This window comes from Adiantum capillus-veneris, chromosome 20 (genome assembly GCF_014529385.1).
Source record: "Adiantum capillus-veneris isolate H3 chromosome 20, ASM1452938v2, whole genome shotgun sequence".
Classification (NCBI taxonomy): Eukaryota; Viridiplantae; Streptophyta; class Polypodiopsida; order Polypodiales; family Pteridaceae; genus Adiantum; species Adiantum capillus-veneris.
Window position 1 is genome coordinate 13,135,522 of NC_140950.1, and position 19,115 is coordinate 13,154,636.

At 43.6% G+C, this 19,115-nt stretch overlaps 1 protein-coding gene across 1 annotated transcript; it reads left to right on the top strand.

The window, feature by feature from the left end:
- Positions 1-5,777: 5,777 nt before the first annotated feature.
- On the top strand, positions 5,778-6,467 carry LOC147432122 (uncharacterized). The gene is made up of 2 exons (XM_086491884.1): positions 5,778-6,155; positions 6,381-6,467. The coding sequence occupies exons 1-2, from the start codon at positions 5,778-5,780 to the stop codon at positions 6,465-6,467; spliced, it is 465 nt and encodes a 154-aa protein (XP_086348010.1).
- Positions 6,468-19,115: the final 12,648 nt, after the last annotated feature.

Below are 19,115 nucleotides of genomic sequence, written 5' to 3' on the forward strand. Positions count from 1 at the left end.
GTGTTGGACAGGACACTGTCAACACTATCTACACTGACAGTCAGAGTGCATTGGCAGTTGCGAGGAACCCAGTTTTTCATGCTTGCACAAAGCACATTGAGGTCCATTACCACTATGTCAGGGAGAGGCTCTCAACAGGAGAGATCAGCTTGGATTATGTGCCAACACAAGACAACCTTGCAGATCTTTTCACAAAGGCATTGTCTCGTGAGAAGCTTGAAGCTTTCCGCAAAGCTTTGGGCTTACTCCCCTTTGTGGACTGATCATGTCCTTAGGGCATGGCACTTCCCTTTACTCATGTTCCAGCTCTCATTCACCGCATCACTCCACGGGGATTTGTTACCATATACATGTGGTAGTGATGTGTGTGAACACACTAGGACCGCCGAGGCATTTTTTCCCTCTTTAGGAGGTTTTTTCCCCCGTGCATTGTATATATGCCCATCACTCTAGGGCTACCTATCTTTACATTGCACACTAAGTTAAACACTCTCTATTGTGTGCCTTGAGCTTCCTTCGTCTTCTCCAAGCTGTGTGTGTTTCTCTGCAACCCTAATTCCAACATAACATAATATGTCAATACTCACAAAAGTGACTCGGATGGGACATGGAGACTCTTTGAGGTTGTCAATCCTCAACAAGTGAACCTAACAAACAAACCACCACTCAATGATCAGGAAATATGCTTATGTCCTTTCTCACCCCTCTAGGTCATCATGCCATTCCATCGACTAAACGGAACTCGGACTTTCACAAAACTTTAAGAAAAGCTTCATAGGCCTAAAGGGACACGTCTATAAAGTCTGGTCACATTTTTTCAAGGCACGGATCGCAATCCATCATGACCCAAGTCTACAAAGTCTACAAGTCTAAAGGGACAAGTCTACAAAGTCTGGTCACATTTTGACAAGGTACATGGATCGCGACCCATCAAAACCCAAGTCACAAAAACTGCAACAGGACAATAAAAAACATCGAGTTAAGCACTCAAATATGAAGACTGCGATCCATCAAAACGTCAAAAACCAGCAATTTAAGCACTCAAATTTGAAGATTAAGCTCGTAGATGCGTAGTCGCAAACCACTACATAATGTTTACACTTAATTGAAAGAGAAAAGAAAGAGGAACACAATACAAGTTTCAAAATTTAAAATGGATTATCCATTCATTAGAAAAGTTGATTACAAGTTGTATCTGCTTGGCCGCTTGAGGGTACGTACAACAGAGCTCTTTTCTCTCCAGAAGATAAGCCTCCCTTTCACATTAAAACTATTGACTTTTATGCATAAGGCTTTCTTTATGGCTAGTGGTTGGCTCACATGGGCCTTTATAGATATCATGACAGAATTACAACTCAAGGAATTGACCTGCTACTCTGGAATCAAGGTTTACACACACTCTATCTACACTAGCTCAAAAAAATAAAAAAGTACAAAATCATAAAGAATGTGGTGTCCAGCTAGGTGGGTGCGCATATAGTGAATCCAGCTAACACTCCCTCCTTCCTTTTTCATGTCGTCCCTTGACAGAACCATGTGCAACCCTATTGTTAGGGTTGTCTTTAGCTTTGTCTTCAAGGCTGGTCTTTAGCTTTGAATTATGGGCTTACCGTACTTCGATAAAGGCAGGTGCAGGGTTTACTCCATTTCATTTGGTATATGGAAAGAAAGAACTATTGCCTGTGGAAGTAGAGTTGCCTATGGTCAAGATGCTAGAGAAGTTGCTTGGGCCACCTAGTGATGCATTCAAAGAGAGGCTCTTACAGTTACAAGAGGTTCAGCTGGATAGGATGAGTACATTGGAGCATTATGGGCAAATGCAAGATAAGGCTTTAGCAAAGATAAATAAAAAGATCAAAAGTAAGGGTATCAAGAAACATGGCTTGGTTTTGCGCTACAACAATAAGCTGGACAAGACATTCCAAAAGAAGCTTCAAATTAAGTGGGAAGGCCCTTTCAAGGTAGTGGAGTGTTTTTCGAACGGTACATATGAGTTGGCTAACCTAGATGGGATTCTACATAACTCAAGGGTAAATGGATTGCGTCTTAAATTGTATCATGCTAGATTGATGATGGTGGAGCAAGATGAGTTGTTTGCAGAACAAGTAATATCTATGAGGGATGAGGAGACCTCTGACGCGACGAGTCTCATATCTCTTTTTGTTGTTGCTGATCATGACTGATCTAGCACGCTTGGGGATGGGCAAATTATGTTAGGAGTTTTTTGGAAGAACTGACTATGCATATGTACATACACATGCATGGTGCATCAAATAAAGGATTGCCCATTTTCCAAAGCGAGGTGGTTACATGGGGCCCACATGTGTAGATGTAGGACAGTGAGTACATAGTACATGGATTTTCATAATCACCAGTACCAGTTTGTTTTTTCTATAATAATGAGGAGGTGGTAGCGCATAAGACTTCTCGAGAAATCTATCCGCAGTGTAGTGCAGCTCCACTCCCATGCTAAGAAATTTCCCCTAGTTGTACATCAAGCTTATTTGAAGTTTACATGATTATTGAGCAATGATCAAGGCTTGTTAACGGGCCAAGCTTAATGATTCATGTATGCCAGATGCGGCTAAAAGGGCCAATAGATGCCTTCATCATGCTAAAATGGATTATACTTGAAGTGAGCACAAATGAGAGATTATGATCTAGAGCTGTACTGCTTGATGTGCTCTATCGGCTTGTCTTTACGGCTCGTCGTTTGGAGCTACGGTGCAAAAGTTATGGCAGTTCAAAGTTTAAGTCAATTGTAGATCCGTACCGGATTGGGCAACTGCCAACTGAGGGGAAAAAAATGAAGTGAATGCACAGACCTGAAATGCTCACTTTGTGGAGCGCATCGGTCTTTTTAGATCAGTGATTGGAGTTCCTGTTGCCAAGTTATTGGCCGCTAAAGATTTATCGGGGGCCGGTTCCGTACCAGTCCGATTCCGTACCAGTCCGGTTTGCTCGATCGGAGTGCCATCTGGGAGTTTTTGGCTCTCAATCGGGTTTTGGAATGCAATGATTACGGATTATGCCAAAAAGGGCTGCAGCTTAGAAGCCCCTACTGTTTTAACCAAATGTGAGGGAAGGTCTTTCACAGAATTCAATCACTTATACTTGCATCTTGAAGGCTGTGGCGGCATTCAACACACTAGAGTGGGCAGCAGAATTCACGATGATATTGCTAGTCAGGAGATGTTAAGAGAAAAATTTCGTGTTTCTCGGTGCCTCAGTCGGCATGTATGCTAAATGTGGTGCCCAACAAGGGCCAAGGGCCGCCCAAGGGACCAAGCTTATGGCCGCCCAAGAGGTAAGTCGACCGCCCGCCCAAGGTGAAGTAAAATGGCCGCCCGAATTTTTTTAATAAGGGCAAATGTGAACAAAAGAAAGAAAAAGAAGAGAGCCATGGCGTGAGCAGCAAGCGGCGACTCAAGCAGCCAGAGACGAGCTCGTGCAGGGCTGGGAAGGGGTCAGCTGAGGACGGCCAAGAGACGAATACCACCTAGAAGGCCAGGGCGAAGGTTTCGGGGCAAGTCCCGTCGCGTTTGGCTCAACTGGAACTTCAACATTGCCACGTCATTGGCGTCGTTCCCACAACGACCGTCGTTGCATAAATTTAAAGAGGGCTATTGATAGGCTATAGAAAACAAGTTGAAAACGGGGAAATAGGGAGGAGAAGCATAATGAAGGAAAGAAGAGGGCTATCAACAAGACGACAGAGGAGCTTGGAGGGGAGGGTGAAGGTGAAGCTCTCTCTCGTCCACGGCTAGAGAAAGGCGTAAAGGGAGGAGCGAGCAGGCTCCCTCTCTCTCGCTCTCATGCTCGGTAAGGTAAACAAGGCAACGTTTCTCTCTCTCGAGTTGTCACAAAGGGCAACATTGCTCTCTCTCCCTCGTGCTCAATCGATCAAAGGAGGGCAATAGCTCCAATTTCTTGTGCTCACAAACTTGAACAAGGGCAAGCCTGGCAAAGGAGAAGAAGAGATTCACCAGACAAGCTTGGTCAAGAAGGGAAGATCGAGGTCGAGGCTTGAGCAAGCCGAAGCAAGAGGACATTCTAAGCAAGGTCAAGATTAAACAAGCCACCAAAGCAATCAAAGGCGAGAAACTTGAGACGAGGTCAAGGAGGGAAATCTCTCTTTCTCTATCGTCCTCTTTGAAGAAAGGAAAGATCTCTCGAGCTCAGTAATAGAAAGCAATGCAATATATATAAAGTTCAACCACATCCAAAGCATGGAAATACGACATGGAGGAAAATTTTGATCATCGACAGCATCATAAACTTAATGAATCCTTTTTGTTAAATCACGGAGCCGTTAACGGCCCGGGTAACTGTAATGGGAGCCTTAACTCCTTGATTTCAATGAACCTAAGTGTTGGTGCTATTAACAGCCCGACTTGGCTATTGCCTATAGAATGTATTCAGAGCTTAAATTGATTAATTGAAGGTTTCGGTGATTGACAGAGCCTTTTTCACCTGTTTTTCTTGTTCTCTTGACGCCTCCCACAGCCAGAGGCCCAGTTCCTGCCCGGCTCACGTAGCGAACATGTATCCCCCGACATCTTTGGTGAACCCGACGTGAAACAAGCCAGGGTGGGAGATGCAGATGGAGATTCCAAAGGAGGTAAAGAGATTATTTGAAGAATTCATCACACATGTTTCTGATGGCAAATTAGGAGTTCCAAATTTTTCCAAGATGATGCAAGTGATGCAAGGATCGCTGCTTTAAGTAGAAGCCATGATGGTGAAGGAGTAGATGAAAGAAGCTTTGAATGCAGCATTGGATGCAATATACGATGAGAGATCAATCTTTGATGGTGAATATGATCCAAAAGGTTACCTAGAGTGTTACGAGCAGCAAATGAAGCGTCAAAAAGTGCCAGACGTTCAGATGATTGCAGAATTTGAACAGCTTGTGTGTGATCATATTAAGAATCAAATTCAAGTTCTTGCAAGAACTCATGCAGACAATTGGGATGCTTTTGCCCAAGCGATCATAAATGGGTTCTTATTGAGTGAAGACCTAGAGCTTCAGCAGATTGAAAGCACACAAGATGAGAAACCATCTGTTTTAATGCAAAAAGCATGTCGTGCAGGTGGTCAGAGTTCTATCCGAGCTAAAGCTAGAAGCTGTTATCGATGCATGTCTTTTGGAATACAAATCATTGTTGCATGCAGATGATGATTTCATAGTGGATACAGCTTATGATCGATTGGGATTGACTTCTTTATTTCAAAGAAAATGTGACTTTGTGGATGTAGTCGTATCCTCTCAAAGTGACATAAATGAGGAAACGGGTTTCTCAGAGCCAGTGCATGCTATGCATGCAAGCATACCCGCTAACAGTGATCAAGCAACATGTTTGTCAGAGTTAATATGTGATGTAGATGCCCATTTGGAGTGCTCTTTGGGTGTAGACCATGAAGAGAATGCTTATTTAACATTACATGCAAAAGCAATTGTTTTGGCTAATGCTATGCAAGAGGGTTTTATGTCTATGGCTACATTTCAGGACACTAGTGATGATGCAGATGTATTTGATGCTCATCCATATATATTTGATGTAAACCCATACAAATATTATGATTATGGAGATGCATATTTAGAGGGGGTGCATGATGATGATCAGTCTATGACTGCTACATGTGACAGGGTTTGCTATGATGATGCTATGGACAAATAAATTGATGCTATCTTTGTAATGCATGCTGAGACTTGTGCTATTGAAGGGTAAAGATATTTGAATGGGAGTGTGAAGCTGCCAGAACAATGCGTGCCTATGTATGAAACAAGCGATGAGGTTTCCTGTGATAATACTCAGAAACTAGGTGGTTCTTCCAAGGAGGAAGATATGGAGCTTATGGATCTGCTTGATGATGCGCTAGAGGAATTTCGAGTTCCTTCTGACAAGAGTAGTGAAGAACATCCTGCAACATATGATGAAGAGCTTATGTTTCTTTTGGATGAGGCTCTAGAGGAGTTTGTGCCCACTAGAGAAGGCAGCCATGCAGCGTTTGTGGTATCAAATGAAGTGATGGCATTCAATGACTCACAAATGCAGATTGATGTTTTGGAAACCATAGTGATTGAATTCATTTTGCCTTTGGGTTCTGCTATGATGGGAATTTGGGACATTTTGTTGCTATGCTATGAGAAAGTTTGTGGAGATGCAATATACTTGAAATATGATTTTCTACTACCTTATGACCCAGGAGGCTATCATGCTAGTTATGATTCTTGGTAGTTACTATATATGACTTATGACCCAGGAGGTTATCATGCTAGCTATGATTGTTGTCAATTACTTTTTATGCCTTTTGATCCTGGAGGATACTGCTATGCAAACATATTTTTGGGTTTTTGTCAGGTTTTTTGCTATTAGGTTCTGCTATGCAAACATATTTTTGGGTTAAGAAGCACTATTGGCACATGTTGGAGGATGGTGCGCTTTTTTTTTTTTAAGGAATGATCACAGTGGGGCAAATCATTGGTTTCCCATTTGATCCCGGGGGACTACTAAAGTGCAAAGTTGCTGATTTGAAGAGTACCAGTTATTTGTTCTAGCAGGTTGCATGGTACAAGATTTTGTTTTCTAGATCTATGCTAAGTTAGAACAGTTTTGGTAATGCGATCGATAAGATTACATGGCTAGCTTCCAGTTGACTTCTTTGGACAATTGGTGAAGTATCTTCACATCTTTTGAGTTGGTTCTGCTACCAGAACTTGAAGTAAAGGACTTGACGGCCATTCCCTGTGCAGATAGAGTAGGGCATACTTGAGCTTGACAGGGTTCCCTTAAGAGAGGTTAATGGTCAAGCCGTGTGCATCATTAACTGGAGCACTTGAGTCTGGCGGGGTTCACTGAATAGGTTATCCATAATTGAATGCTTTGAAGATACAGCAGATACGGTTCAGAGATTTTGATGGACAGCTACCTAAATATCAATTTAAACATTGATGATAGGGTGTAAGCCTTAGTTTATTTTTCATATGTTTACTAGTTGCGTGAGTCTGATGATGGCAAAGAGCTACAGGTACTTATAGTAGGTGCAGATTGAAGTGCAATTGGCACAGACCGGAGGCTGTGCAGGTTCAGAGGGGGTGGATGTCATGCAGCTCTGCCCCCATGCTAAGAAATATACCAAAAAGATCCACATCAAGCTTATTTGAAGTTTACATGATTATTGAGCAGTGATCAGGGCTTGTTACGGGCCAAGCTTAATGATTCATGTATGCCAGATGCGGCTAAAAGGGCCAATAGATGCCTTAATCATGCTAAAATGGAGTATACTTGAAGTGATCATAGATGAGAGATTATGATCTAGAGCTGTAGTGCTTGATATGCTCTATCGGCCTGTCTTTACGGCTCATCGTGCTCATCGTTTGGAGCTACGGTGCAAAAGTTATGGCAGTTCAAAGTTTAAGTCAATTGTAGATCCGTACCAGATTTGGCAATTGCCAACTGAGGGGACAAAAATGAAGTGAATGCACGGACCTGAAGTGCTCACTTTGTGGAGCGCATCGGTCTTTTCAGATCAGTGATTGGAGTTCCTGTTGCCAAGTTATTGGCCGCTAAAAATTTATCGGGGGCCGGTTCCGTACCAGTCCGATTCCGTACCAGTCTGGTTCCGTACCAGTCCGGTTCGCTCGGTCGGAGTGCCATCTGGGAGTTTTTGGCTCTCAATCGGGTTTTGGAATGCAATGATTACGGATTATGCTAAAAAGGGCTGCGGCTTAGAAGCCCCTACTGTTTTAACCAAATGTGAGGGAAGGTCTTTCACCAAATGCAATCACTTATACTTGCATCTTGAAGGCTGTGGCGGCATTCAACACACTAGAGTGGGCAGCAGAATTCACGATGATATTGCTAGTCAGGGGATGTTAAGAGAAAATTTTCGTGTTTTCCGGTGCCTCGGTCGGCATGTATGCTAAATGTGGTGCCCAACAAGGGCCAAGGGCCTGCCCAAGGGACCAAGCTTATGGCCGCCCAAGAGGTAAGTCGACCGCCCGCCCAAGGTGAAGTAAAATGGCCGCCCGATTTTCTTTAATAAGGGCAAATGTGAACAAAAGAAAGAAAAAGAAGAGAGCCATGGCGTGAGAAGCAAGCGACGACTCAAGCAGCGAGAGACGAGCTCGTGCAGGGCTGGGAAGGGGTCAGCTAAGGACGGCCAAGAGACGAATACCACCTAGAAGGCCAGGGCGAAGGTTTCGGGGCAAGTCCCGTCGCGTTTGGCTCAACTGGAACTTCAACATTGCCACGTCATTTGCATCATTCCCACAACGACGGCGCCGTCGTTGCATAAATTTAAAGAGGGCTATTGATAGGGTATAGAAAACGAGTTGAAGACGGGGAAATAGGGAGGAGAAGCGTAATGAAGGGAAGAAGAGGGCTATCAACAAGACGACGGAGGAGCTTGGAGGGGAGGGTGAAGGTGAAGCTCTCTCTCATCCACAGCTAGAGAAAGGCGTGTAGGGAGGAGCGAGCAGGCTCCCTCTCTCTCGCTCTCATGCTCGGTAAGGTAAACAAGGCAAGGTTTCTCTCTCTCGAGTTTTCACAAAGGGCAACATTGCTCTCTCTCCCTCGTGCTCAATCGATCAAAGGAGGACAATAGCTCCAATTTCTTGTGCTCACAAACTTGAACAAGGGCAAGCCTGGCAAAGGAGAAGAAGAGATTCACCAGACAAGCTTGGTCAAGAAGGGAAGATCGAGGTCGAGGCTTGAGCAAGCCGAAGCAAGAGGACATTCTAAGCAAGGTCAAGATTAAACAAGCCACCAAAGCAATCAAAGGCGAGAAACTTGAGACGAGGTCAAGGAGGGAAATCTCTCTTTCTCTATCGTCCTCTTTGAAGAAAGGAAAGATCTCTCGAGCTCAGTAATAGAAAGCAATGCAATATATATAAAGTTCAACCACATCCAAAGCATGGAAATACGACATGGAGGAAAATTTTGATCAACGACAGCATCGTAAACTTAATGAATCCTTTTTGTTAAATCACGGAGCCGTTAACGGCGTGGGTAACTGTAATGGGAGCCTAAACTCCTTGATTTCAATGAACCTAAGTGTTGGTGCTGTTAACAGCCCGTGACTTGGCTATTGCCAATAGAATGTATTCAGAGCTTAAATTGATTAATTGAAGGTTTCGGTGATTGACAGAGCCTTTTTCACCTGTTGTTCTTGTTCTCTTGACGCCTCCCATAGCCAGAGCCCCAGCGCCTGCTCGGCTCACGTAGCGAACATGTATCCCGTGATAGCGGGCCGACGACATGAGGTAAGCGGGTGCATCAGATGGCATATAGTGGCGCCAGGAGGTCGAATCGGGTCAATACTTGCACGTGGATAAGTACGGACACAACGTGGGTGTTTTTTTGTGATGATTATGCAGAAAGGTCACCATGAGAACTGTATTTGGGGGCCACTTCACGTGATTGCGAGATGCATTATTAAAAAGAGTTGAGTGCCAGGTGTGCGGATGATGCAAAAAGTTAACAAAAATGCACTGTGTGGCCAGTTTTTGGCCTGTTCGGGGTCCGTTTGAGGTCAACTAAAATGCCAAAGGTGCCCAAGTGATAAAATAAAGTATGGACACTGAAAAACCAGAGAAAAAAACCAGCAAAGTGTGGAGAGAAGAGGAGGAACAACCGTAACTCAGTTTTTGTTGTTTTTGGAGCCTGTTTTGGCCATAAACTGCTCATCCGAGGTCGGATTTGAGCACTCTGATATTGTAGACTAGGGTTGTAAGTTTCTCCTTAGAGCGAAGCCTCTGCCCTAATTTGTAATTGTATCTAGCATATTTCATCCATATTGTGTGAGCTATTTGCCCGATTGGTGTTGGCCCAAGCTCAATTGTATCTAAACATAAAAAGTATTTCTCTTTTGAGCTGAGTTTTTGGGTGTGTGTTTGTGTGTGTGTGTGTGTGTGTGTGTGTGTGTGTGTGTGTGTGTGTGTCTGTGTTGAGTGGGCAAATGGATAGTCTCTCTCCTCTCACTCCATTGGTGTGTTCCCTGTCTCGGCTAGGTGGGTTGTGTAAGTCGAGCGGTGCCCCATAGTGTGTGTGTGTGTGTGTGTGTGTGTGTGTGTGTGTGTGTGTGTGTGTGTGTGTGTGTGTGTGTGTGTGTGTGTGTGTGTGTGTGTGTGTGTGTGTGTGTGTGTGTGTGTGTGTGTGTGTGTGTGTGTGTGTGTCATCCCAAGAGTGTGTGTCGAGTGATTATAGAGGCGAAAGAGGGAGGACAAGCAGTAAAGTTTGAGTACTTTTCAGGGTTTTGAGATGATCCTAAGGCTTTAGCCTTTATCCAACAATTTGATATAGCATTTTCTGGAGGCCACTATACCGAGCACTCCTAGATCATACGGGCAGCATCCTTTTTGAAAGGCTATGCATGGGCATGGTGTTCCACTCTTTTGTTAAAGAAACAAGCACCAACAAAGTGGTTGAAATTCAAGAAACTCTTGACTTACCCACCAAATGAACCTTCGACAAGTCACAACAGAAACAGATGACAGAGAGATAGACGACCTCCATTGACAGAAGACCAAAGAGATGAATATTTCAAAGCAACAAAGTGTTTTGAATGTGGAGAACAAGGACATATCGCTACGTGGTGCCCCAAAAAGGCACAAGAATTAGGACGAATGACAGATTGAAAGGACAACAGGACGAGGCGATACTCGTTCCAAGACAACTTTTAGATAGAAAATTATAGATGGAATAGCATTATTTTGCTTTATAAATTTATAAGACTTTTTGGAGGATGATTTTGAATTTTGAATGAAATTAATGTTTTATGAAAGAACCTGCTATTTGTGAGCAGATAACAGATTAAGAATGAGATGATGATGATTTTGGAGCAGTGACAGCTACTGAATGAACCTGATAACGAATCATGAATTTTGAATCATGATTAATTCAATGGAATGGTCACGAGCACCATTGAATCAGTCGTGATTGCATCAAGAGTTCTTGCACAATGAGATGGATGGCCACACAACTAGAACTGAATGATTGAACCACTCTGTTCAGTATGAACTTAGTGATGGATTGGGATCCATGGAAATTTACTCGCACACGACACTGCTTGAGACAAAATACACATGATCGCACTAAGGATTAGTTAATTTGACATCAGTTAGGTCCGGGATGGATCTAGTCACGGTCTGATATTTGGAATGAATTTTTATGTGATTGATTTAATATGTCATATGATGTTGGATGAGATTTGAATGTGATCTGGCTGTGATCTAAATGTCATTTTTGTACAAGTGTTGGATATGTGTTGTATAGTGCATTGGTACTTAGAGTCAGTGTCTATTGAATTGGTTTATGGCTTATGCCTGATTTTGCAGGCATAATCGAGGGCGATTACAATTCTTTCAAGAGGGGGGTATGTCACAAAATGATGATGTGGCAAAACGGCCCGGACACACACATGTGGCTGACAAGTTGTACGGACAACATGACACGTGACGAGGTCCGTGCATTACCTTTCAAAAAGGATGTTGTCCATCTGATCTTGGAGTGCTCGGTATAGCCGCCTCCACAAAATGGTATAATGCTATATCAAACTGTTGGATAACGGCTCAAGCCTTAGGAGCATCTCGAAACCCTGAAAAGTACTCAAACTTTACTGCTTGTCCTTCCTCTTTGAATTTTTGGGCCTTTTTGTTCTTGTCGTCGAAGAAATCATACTGATTGGCTCTGTAAAAGTGCTTCCCCTTTGCATAAAGCATGTGACCTTTCCGTCCTTTCTTGCCTTTCTATCCTCATCACTTGGGTCTGAAGAAGATGCCTTGTCCAAGCTGTCAAAAGAAGATGAGGACAAACTGGGCAATCCTTTGAAGTGTACACGCTTCTTCTGTTTTCTGGCGTTTACAAAAGAGGATTTTTGACCCAAGTAATCGGGGAAATCAATTCCCTTGTTACGTTTCTTCAACTGCTTTTCTTTTGACCCCAATAGTTGTTGACTAGTTTTTCAACAACGTCCTCGAGTTCATCTTCAGTAAACATCCATGGAACAGGAGGCTGCTTGAGGGCTTAACTGGGGAATCGATGGCTTTCTGCCAATGAGTGTGCACCTCGTCAATCGGGTGCCTCCGACATGCTCTGAGAGCATAGATCTGGTGCATCTCCCCCTGGCTAGATCTAAATGTGGATCTAGATCTCGGTCAAGGAAACCTGCTACTACAAGGCCTGTGAAGGGCTGTCCTGAGGAGGTACTGCACCATGGAGAATGTCACAGGCTTGGTCACTCAAAGTCGGAAATTCAACATGACACATGAGTAAATCACTTAAAATACTTCACAACTTTAAATACTTGAGTCGACACCGCCCAATGTAGTTCCGTGCCCAGAGAGATTGGCCCCAAAGAATGGCGCTCCTTTCGGTATTTCTTTTATATTAATGCTTGACCAAAGTACAACTCTCGCGGGTCCTCGGCTCTCAAACTCTGCGTCTAGAGGCTCTGAAGAGTGAGGTCCTTGGGCTCCTTTTATTCTTACAAGAAATGCCAAAAGCAGAGCCCCAAAGCAGTTAAACTCAAAAGCAAACTATCCCAAAAGCAACTGGTCTTCAAAAATTGCCAAAAAGGATCAACGCAAATTGCAAAAATCCGTACAACCCTGCCACGGTAGCAACCAGCATGAAAAGTGAAAATCCGTACAATGGCATGGAACTACGTCGGGCGGTGTCGACTCAAGTATTTAAAGTTGTGAAGTATTTTAAGTTATTTACTCATGTATCATGTCGGATTTCTGACTTTGAGTGACCAAGCCTGTGACATTCTCCACCGTGCAGTACCTCCTCAAGGCAGCCCTTCACAGGCCTTGTAGTAGCAGGTTTCCTTGACCGAGATCTAGATTTAGCTAGGGGGAGATACACCAAATCTATGCTCGCAGAGCATGTCGGAGGTGATGCACATGTGGAGACCGTGTTAGTGGTCTCGTGTGCAGAGCAGTTGGCAGTGTCAGTAGCAATCATAGTTGTGTGCACCTCGGATCTATCCATTGGGCATGACTGTTCTATGGCGGACCACCCTTGGTCACTTGTATGAGCAGATTGTTATTAGCATGGAGAGCCTTTCCCAAATGTCTCACTCTCTCTTTCTATCTCATTCTCAGATGTCCTTTCTCTTTCTACCTCAGTGATCTCTCTTCTCCACAGATGTGCCTTGTTCATGTGTTTGGCATTGCAGGGGCTCTAGATCGGAGTCAAGGTACTCACCAGATCACGAGCCAGTTCTTGTCTTCATTTCATCTTCTGCTGCCACCTTTGACAGTATACCCCCAACACAGTCCCAACACACATGAGTTGGAGTGCATCTAATTCTATCATGTCACAAAGTGCTTGTTCCATATGGATCCTTTGGCATTCCTATCCACATTGACCATGGAGCTCATCACATCACTACACTCAATTTCTAACAAGAGCTTCCAACACACTACCTTTACTCTTGCCACTAGCAATACTGGGATGATGCCCCAAAATAGGTGGAATGATGATGAGTGCAGACAGTTGTATAGATGCCTTTGAGAGCAAAGACTACTTGGACAAATATTTTGCAGCTAAGCCTGAGGCGAGATGCGCACTCGTACTAGTTGAAAGAGGCACCTCTATTCATTGTCTTTGGGACTGTTCTTTGGCACAAGAGATGTGGCTTCGCGTTCTTTGGCTGATGCTTGCTCTTTCCATGGCTCAACAGTACACTTGGGGGGCAGCTGCTTGGTCCACTCTCACGGGTCCGGCACTTCAGTTTGAGCTATCTTCCACCAGTAGGATGATAGTGATGTAGGGGTGCAATGAGAGAGAGGAGTGTTGGGAGCTCATCAATGGCCTGACACTCTGGTTCATCTGGCGGGCCTACTACTTCCACATTTTTGAGGCTCGCCCTGTACCACCAGCAGAGACTGTTTGCGATCTTTGGGTAGAGTTGATCCATACTCTCAGAGGACAACTCGAGAGACTCTAGGGCAGCTCAGACCACATGTGGGAGCACGGAGAGGCTTTCCTTTTGACTCTGGTGTCCTTGCCCTTTTTTCACCATGGTCCAGGGTGTACTCAGATGGCACTACCGTCCACCTGTGTGGCTTTTCCCTCCTCCCATTTCTTGATTTAGCCTCATTGTACATATGCTGTTTTTTCATTGGGAGAGTCTCCCCATCATGTTTGTTGTAGCCCTCTCTTAAAGAGGTGGTTGTAGCCCTATGGGCAGTTTCATTAACTAATAGAAGGATCTTTTTCTCGGAAAAAAAAGAGGCACCCCTATGAGGAAAGTGGGTGACTAGAGGGTATAGTTTGGCAATGAGATGGGTGCATGAGTACACCATGGACAAATTACCACCTCTCGAGTGTGAATTGGGCGCTAATGACGTTAGTGGGGATGTTGTAGTATTTATTCAATACTATGCATGATGAAGTTGATGCTTATATTGTCTTATGGGTGACTGCTATGAGTCTATAACTGCACTTTCCTTCATAGGTGAATTTGGGCTCTTCATGGATTCATGTAAGTATATAAATTACTGCCTTCTGAATGTGATTTGGGTGTCCCACATCGTCCTCTTTCACAACAAGAGAAACAAGGTAGTGAGACAAGAGCTCAGACAAAAATACACATAGAGCGGACTTAAGTGGCACCAGCACAACCATTGCCCACCAAGATGGCCTATTACAAAGAGCAATTTCTCATGTTGAGACATGACAGCTTTATTCAACATCTTTGATACATGGATTTAGTTCTACCACACAAGTTGAGGGTAATGACTGGTCAGCTTAGAGTCTCATCTCACCTCCTTGAGATTAAGGAAGGTAGAGCAGTGAACATCTCATTAGAGGCCAAGGTGTACAGGCTCTACAAACAGGAGGTAAATGAGGCACATTTTGTTTGCAGTTGTGCTTGCTAGAGTGATATGCTACCTCTCTTTTGTTTGGTGAGACGGAATCCTCTATCGAGTCAACGATGATGATTCGAGACCATCACATCGACACAGATGGGCAATGTAGAACATCACAAGGAGAGATGGTAGGACTCCTAACCCTTTGTAGATCATGCGAGTCCTTGCAATGGCTGATCTATGTATGCCATACTTAACTCTCCCACATAGGATGGGCCTGACTAGGCGTGCATTTTCATGACAGTGTACTTTGCTTTGTAGCTGATGACGCCTCCCCCTTCCTTGAGTGATTTATATATCTGCTGTGTTTTTGGTTGATATGGAGATGGGCTTCCATTGTTCAGACAATTTTGAATTTTGTTGCAAATTCTCCTCTTTGTTGCCACTGTTGGCCGTGAAGATGGTTTTTGGTGTTGCTTGCCTTTGTGGGACCTGAGCTTCTTTGGGTCGTTGACTTTGTGATGGATTTTCCCTCGGCAACTGAAGTGCATGAGCGAGAGCGCGTGTGAGTGTGTGTGTGTGTAGCAATGGGGAAGAGAGAAGAAGAGGAGACATGTGTTTGGAGGGGATAAACTCACTATGAATATGTGAGCCCCTTGTTCTATTATGTACATAACATTTGAATAAGTGTAGTGGGCGGGCGCCTGGCCTAACTGGCCGCATAGGGCTTTACTCCAACAACCTCCCATGTAAAGGCCAATGTGGCCATGAGGGAGAAAAAAAAAGGAAACCGTACAAAACCTATACACAACCATCACGAGTATGACCTCAGCCAACGCCCACTGGCTCACAAAATCTATGTGCATCGAGCTTTAATTGTAGAGGAAGCATAGAGTGATCAACCACATACTCCTCACCAAAGCCACACACATCAGGTAGGTATCTCACGATACATTAAAAAGTGCCCCTAAGCTCAAGGCCAATATCAGCCACTACACGGTTGACTGCTCCCATTGCAAATGCACCTACCGCAAATGCAATCTCGGGTCTCAAGGTCAACATCTCGTACATCAGACTCTTGAATGCTAATGTAATTCTGGAAATCTCTACCAATATTTGACCATCTCAGCCAAGTTTGGCTTAGAACTCCACTCATGGCAATCATCTTGACACCTGAAATCCAATCCCTGGAATCCATCCTCTTGTCCATCGCATGTCACATGCGTACTAAGAGCATCTGTCTATCCTGAACCCTGTGAGGCAAGAGCAATCCCTAGCTCCAACTCACATGTATTAGCCTCTGGCCTAAGCATATCCATGAATGGTTGAATCATGGTTGAATCCTCAACGATCAAGCCATCCATATCCATCACATCCATGAATGACATGCCTCATTGCACAACTATCTACACAACTGGCTCAACACACTCACAAACTAGAGCATCATGCAACCTATCTGCAAAGGATACATGCCTCGTCGCTCTGCATGGCTGCATACTCATAAAGATTGTGCAATCTCGCACATGACATACTTGCATCACATGAATCGTGTCAACACTAGCACCTCTGACTATGACTAGTTGTCCATGATGCAATCCAAAATTGTGCTTGTCCAGCACTACCTGGCATCCACTGTGGCATCTCCTGCACCAACTATGTCATGCAGTGAACCATCAGCTAGTTACACACACATCCAAGCATACCACTAGCATATGTGCTAACCACTCACGACTCGGCATACGTGAGATCTAGCACTCACATCTGGTATCCAATGCAAAGGTAATGTGTCACCAAAAACCGACATAAGAAAGTCAAGAGTAAACATGGAAGGAAAGTTGACATCTCCGTCATGTGTAGCCACATACGCTACATCTGCTCCCACATCATCCAAAGTGATAGCATCCCTCATATGATGTCTCCTACGTTGTCTCATCCACCACAAACAACGGCTACGTACATGCCATATATGACCACAATTCCAACACACAATATCTCTGTTTTTGCAAGATCGTCCTTTGACTCTAGGCATCTCTCTAGACTCATTTGTGCCAAAAGCATTGTACAATTTTTACCACAAATCTCTAGTTGTACATATGCATCCAAATCAATGTGATAGACAGACTCACCAAGGTGGAACATGATCGTCGAATGTGCAAGCTCGTCCAAGTCCTCCTTCTCATCACCAGCCATAGACTCTGGCCTATGGCCTAGCATCCATGCCTTGTAGTGGTAACACTTGGTCCAGTTGAGTCAATGCATCATGCATACCTTCTTTCCAATGCTTGAAGTTTGAACCATTAAACCTTGTATGGAAAAGCATAAACTTTGACAGTGATGTACTTGCCAAATCCATGGTGATAACCTAAGAACAAAATCAAGCACAAATTGATGTGTTGGATAGCCAAAGCCCGGCTAACTCACACACCAAGTACTATCAAAATACAACATAAGCTAGCATAAGCTCTCCAAGAGAACTGTCAAAAAATATGGCAATCAATGTAACGAAACAAGTGAGCAAAATCGCTCAAATGATTCCAAAAAACCCGCTCTTATCCAAAAGCACTATGCATAATCGATGAACCTATCATCAACAATCTCCCTCCTAAAGAGATTACCGCATACATGTCAAATGACATAATTCGATGAGCAAACACTCTCACAATGCGATGCCAAAACACTATGGCAAAGCAACCGCTGAGTGCCAAGATGCAATCAAAGCACAACTGCAAACCATGCGCATAAACAAATAAAGTTGCAAGGAAATTCCGACAAAGTTTTAGCAATATCTTGGATATATAACCATAATAACTATACATGCCATAGACACGCTCAAAACCATGAGCAAACCATGCGCAAAATCCCACACTCAAGTATACATAAGCTACCCCAAATTCTCAACTCTCTGAACCTGGAAAACAATCCTATAATCCTAAACACAAAGTGTATCAATCGCACTCTACAAGCAAGACAATTACTAGGAAGAACTTGGATGCAAACGAGCCAAAATACCGCACAAATTGATGCTCAAAATAGTTGAAAACCAGCCCACATATGCCAATGTAAAACGGAGAATATCATAACCAAAAAGTGCACATCATGTGCATCCACATGGCATATAAATGAGCATCAAAGCATGTACCAGACGTGCATCCAAATCAACTGAAAATTCAGCTCTCAATCTTGTCAAAAATGCCTGCAAAACTCTTTACCTGTGATGAATCAACTCTCAAATCCTGAGAGTCCACAAGAGTGCATACATCCACCAAAAGTTCTCCTCTTATGCACGTAAATGTACTGAAAATTTTCAACCCACGCTCTCTTCACTGAGAGAAAACCATAAATGCGCAAAACAAGAGAACGACCAAGCTCAATCTGAGTTCTTTGGATGTAGCAAATTATCTCTAAAAGCACTCTAAATTACCACAATGGGTATACATTGTTTGCATATCAATTTTCAAGTGTATGTCTACGTATGTGTACATATACACACACCATAAACTCTTGCATGGCAAGGGACCTGTATACAGAAGAACCTGCAAAAGTAGACCACCCTGCTGTCTGGGTAAAGTAGATATCTCCCAAATCGTGCGGAATTTGCAAAAATATCCTTCTGTAAAGTTGTAGAGCACACAAAAATGGCTAGGGATAATAAGGATCAACCTGAAATGTCAATTCTAACCTAGAGAAATCTGATCTGCAAAATTTTTAGCCTATTCTACACGACCTACAGGAAGTCTGAATGACGTATCTCAAAATCGGTGAGGATTTTGAGAAAAAAAAATCTGCAAAGTTGAAGAGCACAAAAAATCAGTCGGGAACAAGTGAGCATCAGCCTGAACGGAACATTTTGACATACCAAAACAAACCTGCAAAAACATGTTGAAGTTTTTGCTGCTTAATTGCCTGCTTCCCTATCGAGCTCCAATGGTGCTCTCCAATCCTCAAGCTCTGATACTAGCTGAAGTGCACGAGCAGGAGCATGTGTGAGTGTGTGCAACAATGGAGAAGAGAGAAGAAGAGGAGACTTGTGTTTGTAGGGGTTAAAACTCACTATGAATATGTGAGCCCCCTTATTCTATCATGTACATAAAGAATAAGTGCAATGTGCAGGCGCATGGCCTAACCGACGACATGGGTCTTTACTCCAATAGGTTCCACTACAATGCAAGTCGTTTGCAATGTTTCACCAACTTTGAAGCACTATCGAGTAGATAGCCCTCTTATCGAATTTGGCATTTCTTGGCAGTTGTTGTTGTATGCCCTTCTTCGACTTGCCCTTGTGTAATGGAGC

Coding starts and splice junctions, on each gene's coding strand:
- LOC147432122 (XM_086491884.1), top strand. CDS start 5,778: ATGTATGAAACAAGCGATGAGGTTTCCTGTGATAATACTCAGAAACTA. Junction 6,156..6,380: donor TGTTGCTATGCTATGAGAAA/GTTTGTGGAGAT, acceptor TTTTGCTATTAG/GTTCTGCTATGCAAACATAT.